Source organism: Leptidea sinapis, chromosome 42 (assembly GCF_905404315.1).
Source record: "Leptidea sinapis chromosome 42, ilLepSina1.1, whole genome shotgun sequence".
Taxonomy (NCBI): Eukaryota; Metazoa; Arthropoda; class Insecta; order Lepidoptera; family Pieridae; genus Leptidea; species Leptidea sinapis.
In genome coordinates this window covers 1,341,130-1,362,808 of record NC_066306.1, presented here as the reverse complement: position 1 = coordinate 1,362,808, position 21,679 = coordinate 1,341,130, and the positions used below count along the sequence as shown (strand labels likewise).

The following is a 21,679-nucleotide window of genomic DNA, read 5'->3' as shown; positions in this document are numbered from 1 at the left end:
GACAAGATGTCGGCGGGACGAGAGATCCCGAAGCACGCACCGACACCATCGCCGCGCTCACCCAATAACTCCACCGATGGGCTTCTACCTTCGGTTTGCGAAATCAGAGAGGTGGATATGCTTTATGGCATGCTGTATATTAGAATTTAGGTCGAGAAATGACACTATCAATGTCAAAGTTATATTTAAGTTGTCACGATGGTATAAAAGTAGCTGCTTAATCTTGCGATTTCATATTTAAATTATATAATTCAGAAGGTGTGATGTGAATGGCAAACTCTGGAACTCTTTTTATTATTTATTAGTGGACAACATTGAGGAGTACCACAAGGATCTATTCTTGAACCGTTCCTCTTTCTTATTTACATAAATGATTTACCTAACCTTGTAGAAAAAAAACACATGGTAGGTAGTATTGTTTGCGGATATCACCTCACTTCTATTCAAACTTGAAATAAGCCAAGATTTATCTGACATCTTGTACTGGTTTATCGCCAATAACCTATTGTTAAATAGCCATAATACTAAAAATATAAAACATACCGCGTCAAATTTCAAAAATGTAGATGCGAATGTTTTGTTAAATGGAGAGGTGGTAAAACCAGTGGAATTTCATGGCATTATTCTTGATTCCAAATAACAATGGGGCCTAACAATTACAAAATAATATTGAAGGATTGGCAATTATACTTAGTTCTACAGCATATGTTGTTAAAAATATATAGATACACCGCGACTAGTTTACTTTAGTTATTTTCATAGAATTATGTCCTATGGTATATTGTTATGGTGCAGTGCATCCGATATCAATTCCATCTCTGTGCTGCAGAAGAGGACTATTCACGCTATTTACATCCTATAAAAACCAAGAGTAAAATTTAAGCTGCGGATTCTCTATAAAATCTTGACAACGTTATGTATGTCCACATTAGCACATTAGTGAATTTTCTATAAGCCGTGATAATAGCAATGTTAAGACTAGGAACAAATATAAAGTTGCTATGCATACTACTCGGCTAAGTCCAACCAGTACCTAAGTCTTGTTGAGCGACGTTTTTACAACATGATCCCAGAAAATTATACAAAACAAATGTGTTACGAAATTCAAAAGAATTGTTAAAAACATTTGTGTGTCCAAATGTTGTAAGCCTTCTTGAGTGTAAATTCGCTAAGATCCATCTTCAATCTATTTGATAACTCGCCTTTATACGAGGTATTCTAAGGAGAGTTCTATTTGATCGCTTGCAAATTCGTCAGTCTCGTGCCAGAATTAGGCGAGTCAACATCTCCTGATGATAATTATGGATTTCCGCAAAATAATGCCTAATTCAATGACTAACGTTTGTTTGACTAACTAGCTTTCTTATTGATAACACAGATTGGGAATGGAATGACTGCCCTCAGGCTATATACCCTCCAGAGGAATTCCTATCCAATTCTAAAGTCCGATTGTATATTGCAGCTCGTAACAAATCCGGATCAACAGTTGCAGGGTGTGGACGGCCCCTGCTCCAGCACATCGCTTTACTGACAGCAGAAGACTTCCGTCATCAGATCCATGGACTCCCTGTCTTCTGATGGCTCACCAGCCGTTGCATGGATGTAGGTGATGGAACTATCACACGGAGTGACTCACTGTTAAGTGTCAAAGAAACGAATGATTGACTGCTCGATTGTGCGTTCAAAGAGAATGAAGACTACCCTACCCTACGTTGTAATCATTGAAGTATGAAAGTCTAGATGGAGCCACGCCACCAATTCACGGCCAAGGAAACGAGATAAAATGGAAAAGGCCTCGAAAGGCAACAACGTACGATGTATTCTATCTCTATGAAATATACTGCACTATCTGTATTATTTATATCTATTCTAAGCTGATTCTATTGTTATAATCAATCATTTTGGTTTACCTTGCATGCAAAAACGCGCTACCCAAAACTATGACTGTTTGTACTGTCATGGAAAATCGGCAATCAAAGACAAGATTGTGTGGAAATATTATTTTAATTACGATAGTAATGAACATGATTCTAAGTTTTTAATTCTTAACTATATTTATATACTATATAATCTCTTTCTGGATTCCATGACGATATGTACTATTGTGTTGCCACAGAGAGTCAACAACATCCTTGGGTCTACGTGGTCCTCTAGATGTGTATATAGTCGAGGTTGTAAGGCCTTTGTGATGCTAGTAGATATTAGTTAAGCACAATGCATTGTTAAACCCCTGCCAGAAACACCAGATTTAATGTTACAATAATAATAATATAATTACAAGTTGAGTCTTGTGTTTTGTTTTGCTATAAACGATGATATAATTCGTTCTACTGAATGTCGCACTATCGTCGCTAATTATGGGCCTTATAAGGAAGCTCATGGTCGCGAGAGTAATTGAATGAAGAGATCGGTAGATAATGAGGAAATCCGTAGGAGACCCAACGTCATCAACCTAGCTCAGATGATTGTGAAACTGAAGTGGCAGTGCGCAGGGCAAATAGCTCAACGAACAGATGGCCATGATGAGGGCAGTGCAGGACCGATCGTCGTGGAGATGGATCTTTGGGGTAGACCATCATCCAGCAGTAGAAGTCTTCCGGCTGAAATGAATGTCGAAACTATGACGCATATAAATAATTTTATCACATCTACCATCGCGTTGTCACTGATGCTATTAAAATAATAATATATATATAGAATAAAAGTAAAACTTTTTAACTGATAGGTTACCACCACTCAGAAACGATTTCAAATTGTCTGACAGGCTCTGTCTCTTTTTTAATCACAACAAATAGAAATAAATTTTTTGAGGCTTTTATAAATTTACTTTGTTTTCATAGTTATGTACCTACTTCTTCAATTCTCAAAAAGACATAGGAATATTTTAAGATGACTAGACCTTATGTTCTTTTAAATAATCTTGTACGTATAGTAAGTAGCATTGATTTTTGAACAAACATGGAACATACACAGTATTAATTATTCTGAAAATCTTTACATCGTCTAGCAGTTTCTGCATCTGCATCACAAGACACAAGTCTCAATTAAATACTTAAACTACACATTTGAGCTGTTGTAGATAAGTATATTATATAAGTAGGCGAAATGTAAATAATTTGTTATTATAAAATATTTTAAGGAATGTGTGAAGTCTGGAATTAACTGAAAGTGTCAGAAATACGAAATATTAAGTTATACAGGTTGTCTATGGTAATTGGATTGGCGAGAGGTAATAAATATACGAATGACGACTATCATGTACCAGGAACCCAGCAACAACAGGCAATAATAGTAAAGAATACATGGTCGCTAAAGTAGTGTTTTGGGGAAAGGGGTCCTTATTTCAGATGGAGTCTCATTTCGTATCCAATTTATCGCCTCTTGCAACACCCATACATAATTATCTAAGACGAAAAAGCTCTTTAAAATACCTGTTTTGGTCTGATAGGCAGCCCGTATAAGTTGAATAACTTTATATTTTTTACAAGGATGAATATTGTTGGAAATTGAAAAAAAAAACAAATTTTAAATCAAACCAACTCAACATACAGCGTGGCGCTTCAACCTAGTAACCTAGTATCGTGTTGTTCAGCCCCAGCACAAGATTACTATCGAATACATCATTGGTATTGTGCGCTAAATGTTTGTGTGCTGTTTGCGATCTGCCCGTTTCCCCCCTCCTGCCTCCTGTCACCAATGACACCCTAAATTTATTTTTTAAATTTAAATTGTTTATTTATTTTCTCAAAATAGGATGACTTTTCGAAGTCAAATATTTTGAACTTTTTTAATGGTAATTTGCATATTTCTTCATTTTATTATAAAAACGGACACATTGTGCCCTAAATGTTTTATCTATTTTCGTTAAACTTGTGTGAATCAGAACAAGATTATGTTTATTTCTAGTGTTAGTAAGTGTCAGTAATATGAGTGTCAATGCTTTTTTTAAAACGATCTATTTTCTTAACTTCTCTGCATTTATTTAACCGCTCAATATTATTGCCGAGCCCTGTATTAGAGTAATATTAGACACTGATTTTGGTAACCACCTGTGATAGAGGAAACATATATCCAAAATTTTATCGCTGAGCAGGCATTTTTGTTAGTTTTTGATGTCGTTTTCGATGACCTGGATCTTATGATGAGTGGTATCATTATCCACACAACGACATTTGTCTCCTGCAATATTTTTTTTTAAATAAAAATAAGGGACGAGTGAGTAGGACATTCAGCTGATGGCAATTGAAACGCCCTGCCGATTACAATGCAGTGCCGCTCAGGATTCCTGAAAGACCCAAAAATTATGAGCGGCACTACAACTGCGCTCGTCACCTTGAGACATAACATGTTAAGTTTCATTTGCCCAGTAATTTCACTAGCAATTGCGCCCTTCAAACCGAAACACAGTAATGCATACACATTACTGCTTTCCGGCAGAAATAGGCGCCGTTGTGGTAACCATAATCTAGCCTGCATCCTGTGCAAAGGAGCCTCCCACTGGTAAATATTACTATTAATACATATTATGCAGGGGTTCTAACGCCGCGCTGTATAGTAATATTATGCACATTAGAACCTCTGTAAGGCATTGTCAACATAAAAAGAAAAACAGTGAACCTGTGTCCACATGCCCCCTTTTTTTCCGCCTTCGGCGAACCGGCTGCACTCATTCTTCCTCTTTCATTCGATATCTAGCCACCGCTTGATTAAGACCTCAAGGTAAACGGGAGAAAATTTGTTTTTGTAAGTAATAATTCGAACTTCAGGAATTTAGATTCATTTTATGCTTGGATTACTGATAAGTCTCACCACGCGCACATCGCCTAGATACCGCCGCCGAATTTCGATAAAAAGCCGTAACAATACTACGCTGAGATCGGCATACACGAACAAGTCTGGTTACAAGTATACTGCAAATTGGGCTTGTCGAGTGTTTTATTAAATTTCAGTCATAATAAAACTAGTTAAATGTCAGTTTGCGTAGTGAAACTGTGAAATATGTAAATGCTATTAGAAAAAAGGATTGTGCGGTTTTTTGAAGCCACGGTAAAAGTGAAACTTTTTTCACATTATAGACATTTTACTAAAAATTTTTGAAATAATATTCCACTAAGGGTATAAAAATCGCTTTATTGTTAATATTTAAATTAATTCTAGCTTTTTAATAAAAAAAAATCACATTATAGACATTTAACTAAATATTTTTGGAATAATATTCCATTAAGGGTATAAAAATCGCTTTATCAATGTTAATTTTATACTTGGAAAATTGGAATGATGATGTGAAATAATAAAAGTAGACTAAGTCTCCAGCTAATATTTTTATTGAACTCTAGTGTCTTAGCCCTGGTTAAAAATATTGATTGAAAAGGATTACATTTTCGAAAAGGATTACATCAGTGTAAACACTGACAAACCACATTTACTTTAAACACTGACAAAAACAAACAAAATAACGTGGAGCACTGGCACAAATGAGTAATAGTCTATACACTACACGGTCAGCTGCTGCGATCTATAGGCGCCGCCCGACCGTCACGCGACAACACACAGACGAAAATGTTTGAGACGATGTAATAAAAGTTTCACTTTAATAAGAAAGACGCGCATAAGTATCAGATTTAAGCATTACGCGTTCATGTAGCTGATGTTAGTATTAGATACCGCAGCATCAAGTACTTATAGCCCTCGCACGGAGACCTACCAATAACTTTCAGAATACAAAAGTTTATTCTGTATTCTGAGGATTATCCTAAAATATCATCCAATTATCTTTGACTAACACACCACCATAAAATACTTTATAGTATTAAAGCGCGTATAATTTTTACTGAATTCTCACAAAAGATGTTTACGGATAAAAGTTTAATTTTTATTATTTATTTAACCCAACCTTCAGTTACTTCAATTTTTAGTTTGAATTCTCTGCAAAGATTCATATTTAAATTCGGTTTTCATTCATCAAGGGACGCTTTGTTATATTTTTGTGGCATTTCCATACCAAGGTTTCATCTTGAAGAGATTCTAATGTGTTACATTACTTGTAATGTTAATTTAATGTTATCCGTCTTACGTCCAGTAAAATGAAACCCTGTTAATGTTATAGATAGGTAGGTATTTGCAAAGAATTAGTTAGTACTTACAAAATGATAATCTAAATTACTATTGTTTCATTGTTTTGTTGTTTAAGTTATCAAATGATGTTTATATTGATGTGTGATTGTAAATAAGAAACATGTCGTCTCTATTTTATAATAATAAATACTTAGCTAGAATTTAGACAGTATATTTGTGTATGGGAGCTTTTGATGTTAATAACTTATTTTTTTAATTAAGATTTATTGTTTATTGCCAAATTATTGTTATTACATTATAACTAGTATAAAGAGGATTTTTCTGGAATGTGCCCTAAAGATATTTACTACGATAAGTAGGGTATCTAGCTTTTTGTGGTGGAAAAATGGTCTTGTTCAAAATATCTCATTTTATCTGCAAAATTGATCAAACCAAGGTGATCCCGTTGAGTATCCGAATTACAAAAAGAAATTTTTAACGATAAGATTAATAAGGCTTTCGCAGAATCCTAAAAGTCGGTAAGAACGCGAGATGAACACTTTCTACAAGGCAGCTTATCAGTCTCATAACACGAGAGAAAATCTATCGAAATCGAAAGATTTTAGAAATTGAGAATGTATGGTACTTGTATGCAAGTAGGTACATATACCTTCCATGGTAAATATCTTGGGATTAACTTTAACAAAACCCTCAGTTACGCAAATGTTGCAATAAACAGATGTACAAATTTTTACTTTACCAAAAATTATGAACGGTACGGAATTCTATTGACAAATAGATTTATTAACGGTACAGGTATCGGACGCATTTCGTACGGCCGGACCATCGGGTTGTCCGGTGGGCGCCTCGCACCATTTGGTCCGGTGTCGTACTCGGTACGATCGTAATATTAATAATTTTGTGTAATCGACAATGCGACATACCATCGAATATGGTCCGGTACCGGACCGCGTCTGATGGTTTGGCCATTCCAAATCTGACCATGTGTTTCGACTATTAATATACATATTCACGTTATAACTATATAATTAATATTGGCGTAATCGCGACAATATGGCCGCGTAGTTTGGTACGAATACTTATCGCGGCACTATCGGTAAATTCGCGCGCATCAAAGGATTTTATCGCGACAATATTCGCTTGCGTGGCAACACTTCGCTGCAGCAGTTGCAGTCCAGACTTTGGTCCGATTATTTAAAAATAATACTCGTACAATTATTAGAAATAGTAATTTACCTACATACAGTACAACTTCCTCCATTTTAAATATCAAGAATACCTACGCCGGCCGTAAAACAGAAAACAGGCGAACACGTTGACAAGAACATCGCAAATACCCGTACTTTAACTCCGAAGCTGCTGGTAAAATCACCCCCTGTCCATAAATTTTGGTTCAAATAAAAATGTTTATATGTATAATCATTTATTGAAAGAAATCACTTTATAATAACAAATTACTTGTGCTGAGATCTATAGAGCAAACTTAGACTTAGACAGACTTTAGTTACATAAAACTTTGCTGTTGTGATACAACATGACTTTTATATTCGGCTGTACAATTTTAACTGTCAAATGCAACAACGAAATAAAAGATTAAACTAAGCTTACACTTAGCTCTATGTCTTATATAAGTAATGTCTGAGCAAAGTCTAAATGCGCTCGTTACATCTCAGCCTTAGATACAGATGTAAGAGTTTTTTTTTAAATATATATTGCTTTATATTATTTTAAACATACTTTAAATGCATATTCTAGGTTGTTCTTTCATGTATAATTTATAAAGAACTTGGGAAATATAGTTTTGAAGTTATCGAATCAATTCCCTAAATATAACCTCTAAATTGTAATATGTAATATCATATTGAACGAATGCTGCCTTGTCAAACATTATCAATACTAATTTGTAAGTAGGTATAATAATTATTAATGTTATTTTGTACAGCGTTATAGGAAGTTATAGACAATGCGATAGCAGCACAAGAATGCGTTTAATTAGAGCCGTTTTATTTGATGATAGGGATGCGGTCGAGATACGACACGACAAACGATAAACACAGACAGATAAGATATTTATATTATACTAGCTGACCCGACAGACGTTGTTCTGTACATAATAAATAAAATACTGTTTTTAATGAATTTGTCAATAATATTTCATAACATGAAGAATTATTTCGTAAAATATGCTCCCTGTTGTTATAATTAAATTGATTCACAGCAGAACTGTCAAACCGTGCGTCAATAAATTCTCTCAGAAAATATGTCCATACAAAACAAATATTGGAAATAAAAATAATTATAGGTCCCTAATCGAAATAAAAACTATCCTATATCTCAAGTTGGACTAAACTGCACTCCATGAAGTTATCCACATTAAAATTCGTTCATTAGGAGATCAATGGTGTTGTGTTTTTCTATAAACTGTCAATTTAGCTCGAATCGAATGAATAAGACGACTCGCCTGCATTTTAACTGCTTATTGTGAATTAAATAAATAGTTTATTCTTAAGGCACTCCATTTTTCGAATAAACTCATTCGAAATAATAAAGCTCTATTTATAATAAACTTGCTTGTGCCCGAGCTTTGTTCGCGTTAAATTCGCGGTAAACTATGTTATAAATCTATATTTATAAACCGATGAAGAATAATTAAGTAACAGTCAACAGTAGTAGTCTTCTTGGCAGAATACCTGTTTTAATTTTAGTACCTAAAACGTGTTTGTACGTTTACGATGGTTTCAAAACAAGCGAGTGTGTACTTATGTATCCATGCAAGAAGTTATACTTCTTTGGCGTAACAAAGCAAAAATCCTTAAAATTATTTATTCCTCCTGCTATTCTACGTTTATAGAAAGAACAATATTGTAAAAATCTTGCAAAGATGGCTTTGATAATTAATTACTAAAACTTGAACCCTTTGCCTGTCCTAATAATGGACGAAGAAACCAAAAAAATATAACGAATGTCGCAAACATGTAGTTTACATAGTTTTAAAGCTAAATTAAAGAAATTTATTTTTGAGCACCAAATAAAGAGGAACTGCTAACTATAGACCAGTGCAATCTAGTTTTCTTGTTGAAATTTTTGAATGTATAATATCTAGTTTGAACTATAGTTACATGAGGTAAGGTTAACGAAGAAAGTACTTACCTGCTAACGAAGATATGACGTGTAAGAAGTGTAATTAGAAAGGCGTGCGCTACTTATGGCATTCATGTGTGGCGTCATTTAGTGATCCCACTGGAAGATCAGCGCTGGATCTAGTTGCGACAGTAATCAGCATTATGCTTAAGTGTGACCAATTTGTGACAAACTCTCCAAATTGTTATTTTCTAATATATTATGTAAATATTGTGTTTGTTACAAATAAATATATTTCTTTCTTTCAAAAGTCAGAAAATTTTAGGAACAAACTTCATCCTGTTACTTTCACTCTCATCATTTTATCATAACGCGCCTAAAGAAGTATATCTTCAAAAATCAGAAAAAAAAAACTAGAACAACGTATAAAACAACCTCTAGAAGGGAACGGCTAGTATTTATATCAAAACAACAATTTCGTGTGTCGTTTGTCGTAGTCGTTACTCCGATGTTTGACTAAATTGCTGCGAATAAAATGGTACATTATTGAAGTTCGTTTTATTTGATTACCTACCTTATATTACTTTTTACGCGCACCTTCGCATTGGCATTAGATTGTCCATAATGTATTATTAAAAGACCTTCGGGTATTTTGGGCACATTGCCCGACGCCTTCCCAGTAATTTAGACAGTCTGACACAAGGTGGAACGCAAAAGACCACGAGAACGAGCAGCTGGTCAGACCAGATTAAGACACTCACTGGCCAACCACTTACGATCGCAATAAGGAAGGCCGAGGACCGAACGGAGTGGAAAGGCTTTCTGACCAACGTTACGAGAACATTGAATTACGGACACGACCTTCAGAAATGAAGAACGCGACCAAGAAAATATAACTTTTTAATTAAGGAAGACAAGTTTGTGCTTTCACCGCTAAAGTCTCCCTTTCCCCAATTTCGGCCTCACATGGAGTAATTTTCTTAGTTCCAAGCGGGCGTCCTCTAGTACTAGTTGCCTAGATCGACCGCCGTCGTACTCTGTATGGTCCGGACGGTAATCCTATCAACTTTCGACGTTATTATTTTTTGACAATAAGGGATGAGAACACTAGGACTTTCAGCTGATGATAATTAATACGTCCTTCCTGCCCATTTCAAAGCAGTGCCCCTCAGGATTCTTGAAAAACCAAAAAATTTTTTAGCGACACGACAATTGCGCTCGTCACCTTGAGATAAGATGTTAAGTCTCATTTGCCCAGTAATTTCACTAATTAATTATCTTATTTATTAATCATTATTGTGTTTCGGTCCGAAATGTTACATATACTGTTTCACGGCAGAAAAAGACGCCGTTGTGGTACCCATAATGTAGCCGGCAACTGTGCTTTGAGCCTCCCACTGGAAATCATAGATTCTCTCTTGTAACAAAGGAGCAATTAGTTGAAGACTTATAGGAATATTATATTAGAAAGACTAAAATAGAAACTTAACGTGGGCGAAACTTCTTACATACAAATAGAAACACTAACGTTGACTGCCTCCCACGCAATACAATCTCACCATTAATAGACTCCACAGCCGCGGACAGTAGAAAATTAAAGTAGATTAGATAATATAGTATTTTTATATGCCTAGTCCTTATTACTAGCACCTATTTAAACGTAGTGGATTTCGGCTGTCTCCGGTATTTTTCTAGATTATAGCAGGCACGTTTCAAACAATCTAGTGAATCGCTTTGTTAAAAGATGTACATTATAGCACGATACATCTCTATACATCTTTCCATAGAAATCAACAGAAAACCACACGACAGCTTTACCTAGAGAACATTTTCATATTATCAAGATACAGAGCGATACGAAAATATACAATTATTATATGTATTTCAATACATCTTTACAAATCTCAATACAAAGTCCAGTCGTATACAAATGGAATGAAGGGAAAGATTCTTCGAAAGAACTTCTATCACTGGTTAGCTATACGTCGTCCCATTGATAGCGTGTAGAGATGAGTCACCATCGATAAGTTTAATCAACGATAGTTACGATTTTTTATCTCAAGTAGGCCACTACCAGAGATTCGACTGAATATTGGGAATGGCCGTAAGATAATAATTTAAAGCTTTACATCCGAAAATGTAATACCTACCCACCTATTAATTATAGCTACCGTGTATGAAGACCTATTAATTATAGCTAGCGTGTATGAAGCAACTACATAGTCGATAACTGCATGAATCAGGAGTGTAGATGTAGAGCTAGCACTCCTGCCACCACCTCGTGATCATAGGGTTTGAAACGTGGTTTAGCTTGATAATCCTCCAATATACATTGCTATGCAGACGACAGCACGGGCGATGCCGTATACACGGGCCATGCAGGTCTCTAGGGAAATTGTCAACCAGTGCCGGGAGAAACTTGTGTCTTCTAAAGAGTCCTCTCCGAGAAGGTCGCGGAATGGGGTAAATTGAACCTTGTCCAATTTAACCACCAGAAGACTCATGGGCGTCATACTAAGCCGACCCACTTGACCGCGTGCAACGCAGAGCAGCTAGAATTGTTGGGAACCCAGTGCTCTGTGAACGGCTGGATCACGTCTTGGCATTGCGTAGACATCGCTTCATTGCGTCCTCTACCGCATTTATCATGAGTGTTCCGAAGAGCTGGTTCACCGAATTCCACCTTCACACGACACAAGACGTTAGCTTTCTACCACGTACTACTAAGCTGTTGAATGAACTTTGTCCGTGACGATATGACATGGGTACATTCAATAAAAGCACGTACACCTTCCTTAAAGGCCAACAACGCTCCTGTGATTCCTCTGGTGTTGCAAGATAATGTGCCCAGCGGTGATCAGTTAACACCAAGTGACCCGTACACTCGTTTTACTTCCTATTTGCTAATGGTCGCTCTCGAAATTAAATTTAATTAACCTAGGCATTACAATAGAATTAAATGAAAGGATATAAGTTTTATCAATTCAATTTATTTGTAATCTGCTCATGTTTAACACCATAAGGGAAGATGTTAAGATTGGAATGTATTTAATCAACCTCTTCTATGGTGGGACCTGCACCGCCACCTGGGGCTCCACCAGCACCGGGTGCTCCACCAGGGAAGCCCGGCATACCACCTGGCATACCACCAGGCATGCCTCCAGGTGCACCACCAGCCCCTTGATATAGCTTAGTAATTATTGGATTGCAGATACCCTCCAGCTCCTTTTGCTTGTGCTCATATTCTTCCTTATCAGCCAGTTGGTTTGAGTCCAACCATTTGATAGTGTCATTACATTTGTCCAGGATAACCTGCTTGTCAGCATCTGTGATCTTTTCCTTCAATTTCTCATCTTCCATGGTGGATTTCATGTTGAAGCAATATGATTCTAGAGCATTCTTGGCTTGAATGGTCTCCTTTTGCTTCTCATCCTCATTTCTGTATTTCTCTGCCTCATTGACCATGCGTTCAATCTCCTCCTTAGACAAACGGCCCTTGTCATTAGTGATGGTGATCTTGTTCTCCTTGTTTGTTGATTTTTCAACAGCAGATACATTGAGGATACCATTAGCATCAATATCAAAGGTGACCTCAATCTGAGGAACACCTCGGGGTGCAGGTGGGATGCCAGTGAGCTCAAATTTACCAAGGAGGTTGTTGTCTCTTGTCATAGCACGCTCACCCTCAAACACTTGGATGAGCACACCAGGTTGGTTGTCAGAGTATGTTGTGAAAGTTTGAGTTTGTTTGGTTGGAATGGTTGTGTTACGTTTGATGAGTGTTGTCATGACTCCACCAGCAGTCTCAATACCAAGTGACAGAGGAGTCACATCCAATAGAAGCAGGTCTTGTACCTCTTCAGATTTATCTCCGTGCAGAATGGCTGCCTGGACAGCTGCTCCATATGCAACAGCCTCATCAGGGTTAATGGATTTGTTAAGCTCCTTTCCATTGAAAAAGTCTTGTAGAAGCTTCTGTACCCTGGGAATACGAGTTGAACCACCCACAAGCACAATGTCGTGAATTTGGGCTTTGTCCATCTTTGCATCGCGAATAGACTTTTCTACGGGCTCCATTGTTGATCTGAACAGATCAGCATTCAGTTCTTCAAAACGCGCCCTTGTAATTGATGTGTAGAAATCAATACCCTCAAAGAGAGAATCAATCTCAATGCTCGCCTGAGTAGATGAAGATAAAGTTCTCTTTGCTCTTTCACAGGCAGTTCTCAGTCTACGAAGAGCCCTCTTATTGGAAGCGAGATCTTTCTTGTACTTCCTCTTGAATTCTTGGACAAAGTGGTTCACCATTCTATTATCGAAATCTTCGCCTCCCAAGTGAGTATCCCCAGCAGTGGATTTTACTTCAAAAATACCATCCTCGATGGTCAGGATAGATACATCAAAAGTACCACCACCAAGGTCGAAAATAAGGACGTTACGTTCTCCACCTCCTTTCTTGTCTAGACCATATGCAATCGCAGCAGCAGTTGGTTCATTGATGATTCGGAGAACGTTCATGCCAGAGATGGTACCTGCATCTTTAGTGGCTTGTCTTTGCGAGTCATTGAAGTACGCTGGAACCGTAATTACTGCATTCTGCACCGTTTTGCCAAGGTATGCCTCAGCTGTTTCCTTCATCTTAGTAAGTACCATTGAACTAACTTCTTCAGGGAAGAAGGTCTTGTCTTCACCCTTATATGCTACCTTTATCTTTGGTTTGCCACCATCACTGATGACTTCAAATGGCCAGTGTTTCATGTCCGCTTGCACTGTGGCATCTTCAAACTTGCGGCCAATAAGACGTTTAGCATCTGTAACAAGATAATGCTATGTTAAAATTCTAGTTTACTATCATAACTACTGGTATTTTACATAAATTTCTTCAGAATACTTTTATCATTCAATATGTTCAGAGACTCTAGTCTAGTATATTAGTTATCATCATTTTATATATACATATTTCAAGAATATTGTTGTATTATTAATGCATAAAAAATAAATACCGTGTTAATGGCTTAAACCTATGCATAAAAATCAAAATTCAATTCAAATACTGTCCATTCAAATATCTTAAAATTTCAATAAGCTATTGTAGCACTCACAATAAAAAAGTAGGTTCCACTTTGCTTTGTTAGAAACCAGAATATTTCAACCACTAAATTTAGACACCAAAATATAGACAGTGAAAGATGGAATGCTTACCGAAAATAGTGTTGTTGGGGTTCAGGGCCACCTGGTTCTTAGCGGCATCACCAATCAGACGTTCGGTGTCTGTGAAGGCAACGTAAGAGGGTGTGGTTCTGTTGCCCTGGTCATTGGCGATGATCTCCACCTTCCCGTGCTGGAATACTCCCACACACGAGTATGTAGTACCCAAGTCAATACCCACCGCAGGTGCTTTAGCCATCTGCAAAACAAGTACCAATGTCAGTATGATATAATATCTTCTTCAATAAAGCTAAATGTGGAGGCCATTGCATACTTGTAATCTATAATCTAAGAAACCCTCCCGTAGGTAAATTTAAAATTCGCGATTTTCGAACGAGTCAGTTATTAAAACCTGATTTTTTAAACTTAAAAGAGGAACACGTGCGCGCGAAAAAACCCACGCGAACCGAGTATTTACCAGTGACAAAGGCAGGTGATTTAGTTTTCTACTAAACCGTTATAAAGTATATAATATTGAAGTATTTAAATATGCCCAGTCTTGAAAAATCTAGCAACAATAAAAACGTTTTCGTACTTCGTGTGAATGATGCAAGCTGGAGGCCATTGCATACTTGAAATCGATAATTTAACGGATCATCGCGCGACCCTTTTTTACATTACATATTACTTTAAGAGAACGTCAAATGAGTGATTAAGATTTTAGACGTATTGTAGACGTGAAATCATATTTTAAAACACGTGCACATGCACACCAGAAATAACCCCAACCAATTAAATGGCTGTACGAAGACCACAGGCATGTATGAATAGCGAGAAATATCCACTATTACTAGAAAACCAAAAACGACTCAACATACCAAAAATGACTCATGACTCATAAAATATAAATTTAAAAAATGGAGGGCTTGAAGAATATTCCGTCAGACAAGGGATTTATCAAGGCGTTAAAGAAACAAAATAAAAATCACAATTATAAAACACTCATCAGAATATGGAATTAGTCTACATGCTAGTATAAAATAGTCAAAAAACTTACTGTATTTAATTTTTCACTTCTTAAGACTTATCTAGTAGTTCACTCAGCTAAGGTGCGCGATTGCCGGCCTCTTTTCAGGAAATAAAATGGCGTCATTCGAGACCAAGGTTTTATAACCCGCGCATAATTACTAGACGTCACTAGGACCTTCTGGAATCTTCCATTTTATCCGCCAATAAGCTTGCGCCAAGGATTCCGCAGAGCCCTGTTATTGGTTGGAATCGTGCGTTGTTCCATTTTAGCCAACATTAAGAAAAAATATTTCTGGAAGCGTAATAAGGACTAGTGACGTGCCTCAGCTTAATGCAATATCGATAATGATAATATTTATAACTTGTCAATGAAATAAATAAAAGTATTTATTTTAATTTATAGTATAATATAATTTAATAAAAGTCCCTCCTCTTGTAGTATGTTTTATGGCGCTAATTCAGTCTTTTTCTTCTTCAGCTGCGATGACCATGGCCGTCGTTTGTGCTCCTGCTTCATCTGTTTCCTAAAAAGATATTATTTAAAGTTAAACGTTAGCATTTTAAAATTAAGTATTAAAATTAAAATCATCTCTATCATAAAACGATCATGAAAGTACGGTCACTTACGCATGCAATCTCTGTTCATCGTCAATTTCATGGGTGTTTTTCAGCATGATTATCTCAAATTGTTACCATGAAGCTTGTAAATTTTAGATAAATGAAAAGAAAGAACAAATAAAGTTGATTATAAAAAATAAAGACTTAAAAACAAAACCAATTGTTTTCATTGAAAATCTTAGTTTCGTTGAAAAGAAAGGTCTGTTTGAAATAAAATAACACTACAAATCAAATAATTCGCACAAATTATAATACATTAATTCACTATATTTCAGATAAATTCAATTATTCTTCTGAAATCACCGTAATTATAAACATTCTTTGCTACATGTAAAATAATACGCATAGATACGCGCTCGTGCACGCCAAAAGCGCCCGGTAAACAAGCGACATTAAATGTCTTAGACAGCCTAGGGTTAGTATTATTACAAGTAAGAAGAAATAATTTTAATTCTTAATGACATGTAAAACGTTGAGTGTACGTGTAGTAGTTCCTGAATTAGTTATTAAATAACAATAATCCAATCAATGTTTATAAGATCTCAAGAGTAAGAGACGTAAATAGAACAATTTATTAGAGAAATGTTGAATGAAGTGATAAACTCTTTAGGCATGCGTAGCACTGAGCCTAAGGGAGATCCACTAGAAGAACAAATTAATACACAATTATCCATCGATATTTATTTGGAATATAGAAATAGAATGAAATCAAAGTGTGTTTGTTAAGGCGAGTGAAAGAAGAGGGAGTTTTTTCGCTGATTTTCGTTTACTGTATGTGGACAAGCCTTATATTTCAACTCATTACATGATAAATGATTAAGAATTATTAAATTTCAGTAATAACTCTAATAACCCATCATCACAGTCATAATTTATCAATATTCAATAGATATTGCAAAACTCATTTCATTTTTTATTTTTTTATCTTATTTTTACTGTGTTTATAATTTACAAAAATGAAGTCTAATCATAATAATACCTATCTACAATTTCAAAATAATTTATCGATGTCGATCAAAATATTTATGATAATGACATCACTTGAACGCTGAGAACAAAATAGAAGAGCCAATACGTTTAGTTGAAATTAAACAAAGAGTATAGAATAGGTATACTTAGACAAGTCCTAGACCATTCTATAATATTTATTTTAATTTAATTAAAATATATTCGACATAGAACTTTGATAGAACCTTTCTCCTGAATATGGGGTGCGTTGTGTGGCTGTAGGCAATTATAAGCGTGACAAAATGTATGTGGTAAGATTGCTAGTACGATGGCCAAGTCACTCTATTTAAATAAAACATTTTTTTTAAATATTCATAATTTATAGTCAGTATAATAAGTTGCTAGGTTAGCTGATTAAGGTGCTATTCAGACGGATCACTCGAGTGAATAACCTTCTTTTTCATTCCATGTGCACACGGCATTTATAGAATGATACAGAAAAGAACATTCATCCAAGATTCATCCGCTGACCGCTCTTTTATTTCATTACGTCGTTGACTAAAGTCGTGCATCCTGGAATTAGTTTAATAAGGTTTGACGTAGTCTCTCGTGGAATATTACACATACACTGCTCACAAATTCATGCATGTTTAAAACCAGTATAGAGTCAGTAGGTACATACACGTCGTCGGATGAGCATCCACTTTTGGTAGTTTGCTTTCTTTTGGTTAATTCTGTTGTAAAACGGAACTTAATCGTCTTTATTTTATGCTTAATATCATCTTAACTTCTAAGTTCATATCACTTCGTAATGTTTTGTTTTTGTATTCGCCTTGTTTATGGTTCCAAAGGCATTCATTAATATTAAAGTTCGTCTGCTATCTATCGGACTCTAAATAAAATGGCCGAATGCGAATAAATGTTCTCTTTCAGGTTTGGACTGTTCATTTTTGGTTCATTCAAAGTGATATTGAATGATGCAGATTGTCTAAATCCGACATTGTTGGATCGATTCACTAATGAATTCATTTGTCACTTTGGATTCATTTTGTGTTCTGACATTTCATTTTGAGTGAAAGATCCCGAATAAAAGGCAAAAATGAACTGTCTGATAACACGTTTACTTAATAATTTAAGACTATGGAGGGTAGAGGCGACGAGTATCATCTCTAATGGGAGAAAAGTTGAAAAAGTGTCCAGCTTATGTAGTAAATAACAGTTCAAAAACCTTCCACAATGGCGCTGGTGTAGGCACAGGGTTTGGTATGAAGTATGGCGAATGAAGCAATAAATTTAAACGAATTGAAGCATGCTGAGATAAAAAAAATAATATTAATGTCGACTAAAGAAGTTAAATACTTAGTGAAAATTTCAACAACTTACGCTGTACAAAATAATGTAGTAAGTTTAACTCTCTGATATAACCTTAAAGAATTTTTATGAGAAAACGTGCACCCAGTGATTAATATTATCTAAATTTGGCGCTTCTTTTAAGATTTACCCTGATTTTACGAGTTTTAACTTTTGACCGACACTTTTTCATATACACAGATGATCCTCCTTGCGGCTAGCCGCATAGCGCGTATGTAGCATTTCCACCAAAGCGGAGAGGAGATGCGTAGGGGCCCAGGGGGGAGATGTGAGAGCTTGAACTCAGTCAACTGCTCGTTAGAGTAAAAGTGTTCTGTGGTCAACTGATGTCTACGAAAGGAAGACGTCATGTCGTTGTAAAGTTAAAAGTTTATTTTCTTGATGAAGAGGAATTAGAGGTTGAAGAAACAGAATTAATTCTTCAATATTTATACTATCGACGGAAATATATTCGTCGTCCATTTTGCAAACTTAACTAAAGATATTTAAAAAAAACGTATGTGTGTGTATCCTTTTTTTTATCCACGCGCGATTGCAGTATAACTTAGGTAATAATAATTATCTTTACGAATAATTAACAGATACATAAATATATTAAATTATATATACATTAACGGCCGTTTTCAATAACGTATCTCTAGTTACGGATACATTGCTGTCACCGTTTTATGACAAGACGTTATCTATCCACAGTTATGTCCAATGCTTTATGTCGATAGATTATTGAAATGTGAGTAAGAGTTAAAGGGTATATTTGTCTACCACTAGTAAGTTAAACTAAGGATAGATACGTTATTGAAAACGGCCGTAAACGAAGCCGTGTTAGGGTTACCAACTAAGCATTCACATATTACTGAAGAGCTCGGAACATTGTTAGATTTTTTTCTCGGAAACGCTGCCGATATAACTACATCTTCGAGCAAAGTTGGCATTTTCTCTACCTAAAGTAAAAAGTAATGCCTTTATTAATATATATTAATATTATTTTATTAAGTGAGAAATTATATATTTTACAAAGAATGCTCTAATGTTATGTTTCGATATTATTATTCATCAGAAAATAAACACTTACTTTACAGGTCAAGTCATTATCAGGTTCTTAATTTTCTCTTTTATTCTTATTGATGAAAGAGTAAAATGTTCCTGGGTTTCCGCCATTTTATTTGACTGATTATTATTTTCATTACATATTCTATTTTTAATTCATTAATAACATTCGCATATTTTAAAATTTTCACTGTTAATTAAATAATTGATAGTAAGAAATTGAAGGTTATATTATTATTAGCACATATAAATATTACGTTGTTATTGAATATTAACAAATATGGCTGTATGGTCTCGAAACCTTTGCCTATCCTAATAATGGAAACGAAAAACTAACGATGCCAGAAAATTTCTGAAATATATATTTTAATATTTATTGTAGTAATAAATAAACAATAAAATCACTTGGACATTTTTAAAAAATATTACTGAGCAATTTATAATATTTTTTAAAACCATTAAATTATAACGGCTCAAAAAATTCTTTCAATTGACTTTTGTACTGAGCGTTACATCCGTCAGAAAAAATTCTGAGTTTCCCCCAAGTCGCGCTTAAAGAAGGTTTACTTCAAAAAACCGACTTCAATAACAACAAACACTAGTGAAAAAATACTAATTTACTCTATTACCGACTATATTAATATGTACCTACATAACAAGAGTTAATTCAATTCTATATTTTGTAGCCTCCTCCTTTTATTCGAGTTAAAATACGACGCTAAACTACTAACGTCAGTTAAAAATACGCAAAGAACGCCTTTTGCATTCATGATTAGTCAATCAAATAAATGACGCTAGTCGCTATCGAGTGGGAGGTACGGGAAAAGGGGCGTGCAAGGCCACCCAGCTACCAATATCTCTCATCTACGTTCTGCCGGGCCGCTTGCTCACTCGCGGCACAAAATTCTGAACTTTTTGAAAAATGAGACACCTCCTCTCCGCTGGATCCATTTCCACCGACACTAAGCGGAGAGATGTGGAAACAACGAAATCTACTCCTCTCCTCTTTGGTGGAAATCGGGCCTAAGAAAGGTCATACTTACATAACTTTAGACCAAGACTTTTCGTACCTACCTATTTTTTTAGATGAGGAATACAAACGACTAACTAAAGGTAAATTACGTACCTATCACCACCGCTAATGGACTCTTGTCCTATCTATCTCGTATTGACCCAAAAGGTTGGAACAAAACACAACATATAGATACATTTTGAGGAAAGTTTCTTGAAAAACGCTCTGTAGATCATGCAGCCGATCCAAATATGTAGTTAAATGTGCTACCTACCTTCTGTTTGAGTGAGTAGAGTGTAGACCATAGCAGTCAGGTCAACTTCAGGACATCATAATGATGCACTTATCATTCTATATTTTAAAGCATAGATACAGTCTACACAGCACTATGGAATTAATATATATTACTGGCACAATCATGTTTCTATAAAAATAACTTATTAATGTTTTTGTACATTCCTACCACCACATCAGAAAAATTGAGCATGTGAAATGACAAGAAAGAATAAATATATTGCCAGTTTTAAATCACAACCCAGTGATGAGAGCAATACTACTGTCACATAGATGTGACTATATCAGTGCCATATGGGGCACTATTTTGTGAACCGGGTGAAATATATATATATATAAATTATTATTCATGACTACATTCAGGTTACAGGTCACATACTGACAACCCATACTTGTATCAAAATGTGTTGTATTTAATAATATTTTCCATCATTTTGTTAAAACCCACTCCAAACTTCTGCCTGTGCCTGTAAAAATATGTAGTAGGTAGGTTAGGTACTAAAACTTCATACAGTAGGCAATAATAAAAAGCCCAAAACTATAAAAATTTATTGAACAGTCCAATAGTAACAAATAATCTTAGATCAATCATACAGAAATCACAACAGATTTTATTAAGTCAAACACATATAGGTAAAGGTTTTATTTACGGCCGTTCCCAATATACTATCTACAGATAGAGATAAATTACTATTTTCTACTGTCAGTAATTAGCTGTCAATAATCTAAAGCTGTCCCGATAAGTCATTCTTATAGCCTTATATTGGGACGCGTGAATTGCAAATCCATACAAATTTCTATCGCTGGTAAGCCATACGTCGTACATTGACAGACAGTATGTACGACGGATAAGGTGAGTTGCCGTCGATAAGTTTATCGGGACAGAATGGTGAACGATAGTTACGATTTTTATCTCAAGTAAGAGATAGACTGTATATTGGGAACGGCCGTTAAACATTTGGCTTGGCTTGCTCAGATACTGTCAGCTGTCAAATTGTATAAAATTATGAACTATGAATTTTTTAGTTTTTGGAAACTAAAATATTTTGGAATATT

The 21,679-nt window shown here is 35.4% G+C and overlaps 1 protein-coding gene across 1 annotated transcript; it reads right to left on the bottom strand.

Moving 5' to 3' along the window:
- Positions 1-12,130: 12,130 nt before the first annotated feature.
- On the bottom strand, positions 12,131-15,527 carry LOC126976686 (heat shock 70 kDa protein cognate 4). The gene is made up of 3 exons (XM_050825184.1): positions 15,362-15,527; positions 14,359-14,563; positions 12,131-13,967 (listed from the first exon to the last, which is right to left on the bottom strand). The coding sequence occupies exons 2-3, from the start codon at positions 14,561-14,563 to the stop codon at positions 12,205-12,207; spliced, it is 1,968 nt and encodes a 655-aa protein (XP_050681141.1). The 5' UTR covers positions 15,362-15,527; the 3' UTR covers positions 12,131-12,204.
- Positions 15,528-21,679: the final 6,152 nt, after the last annotated feature.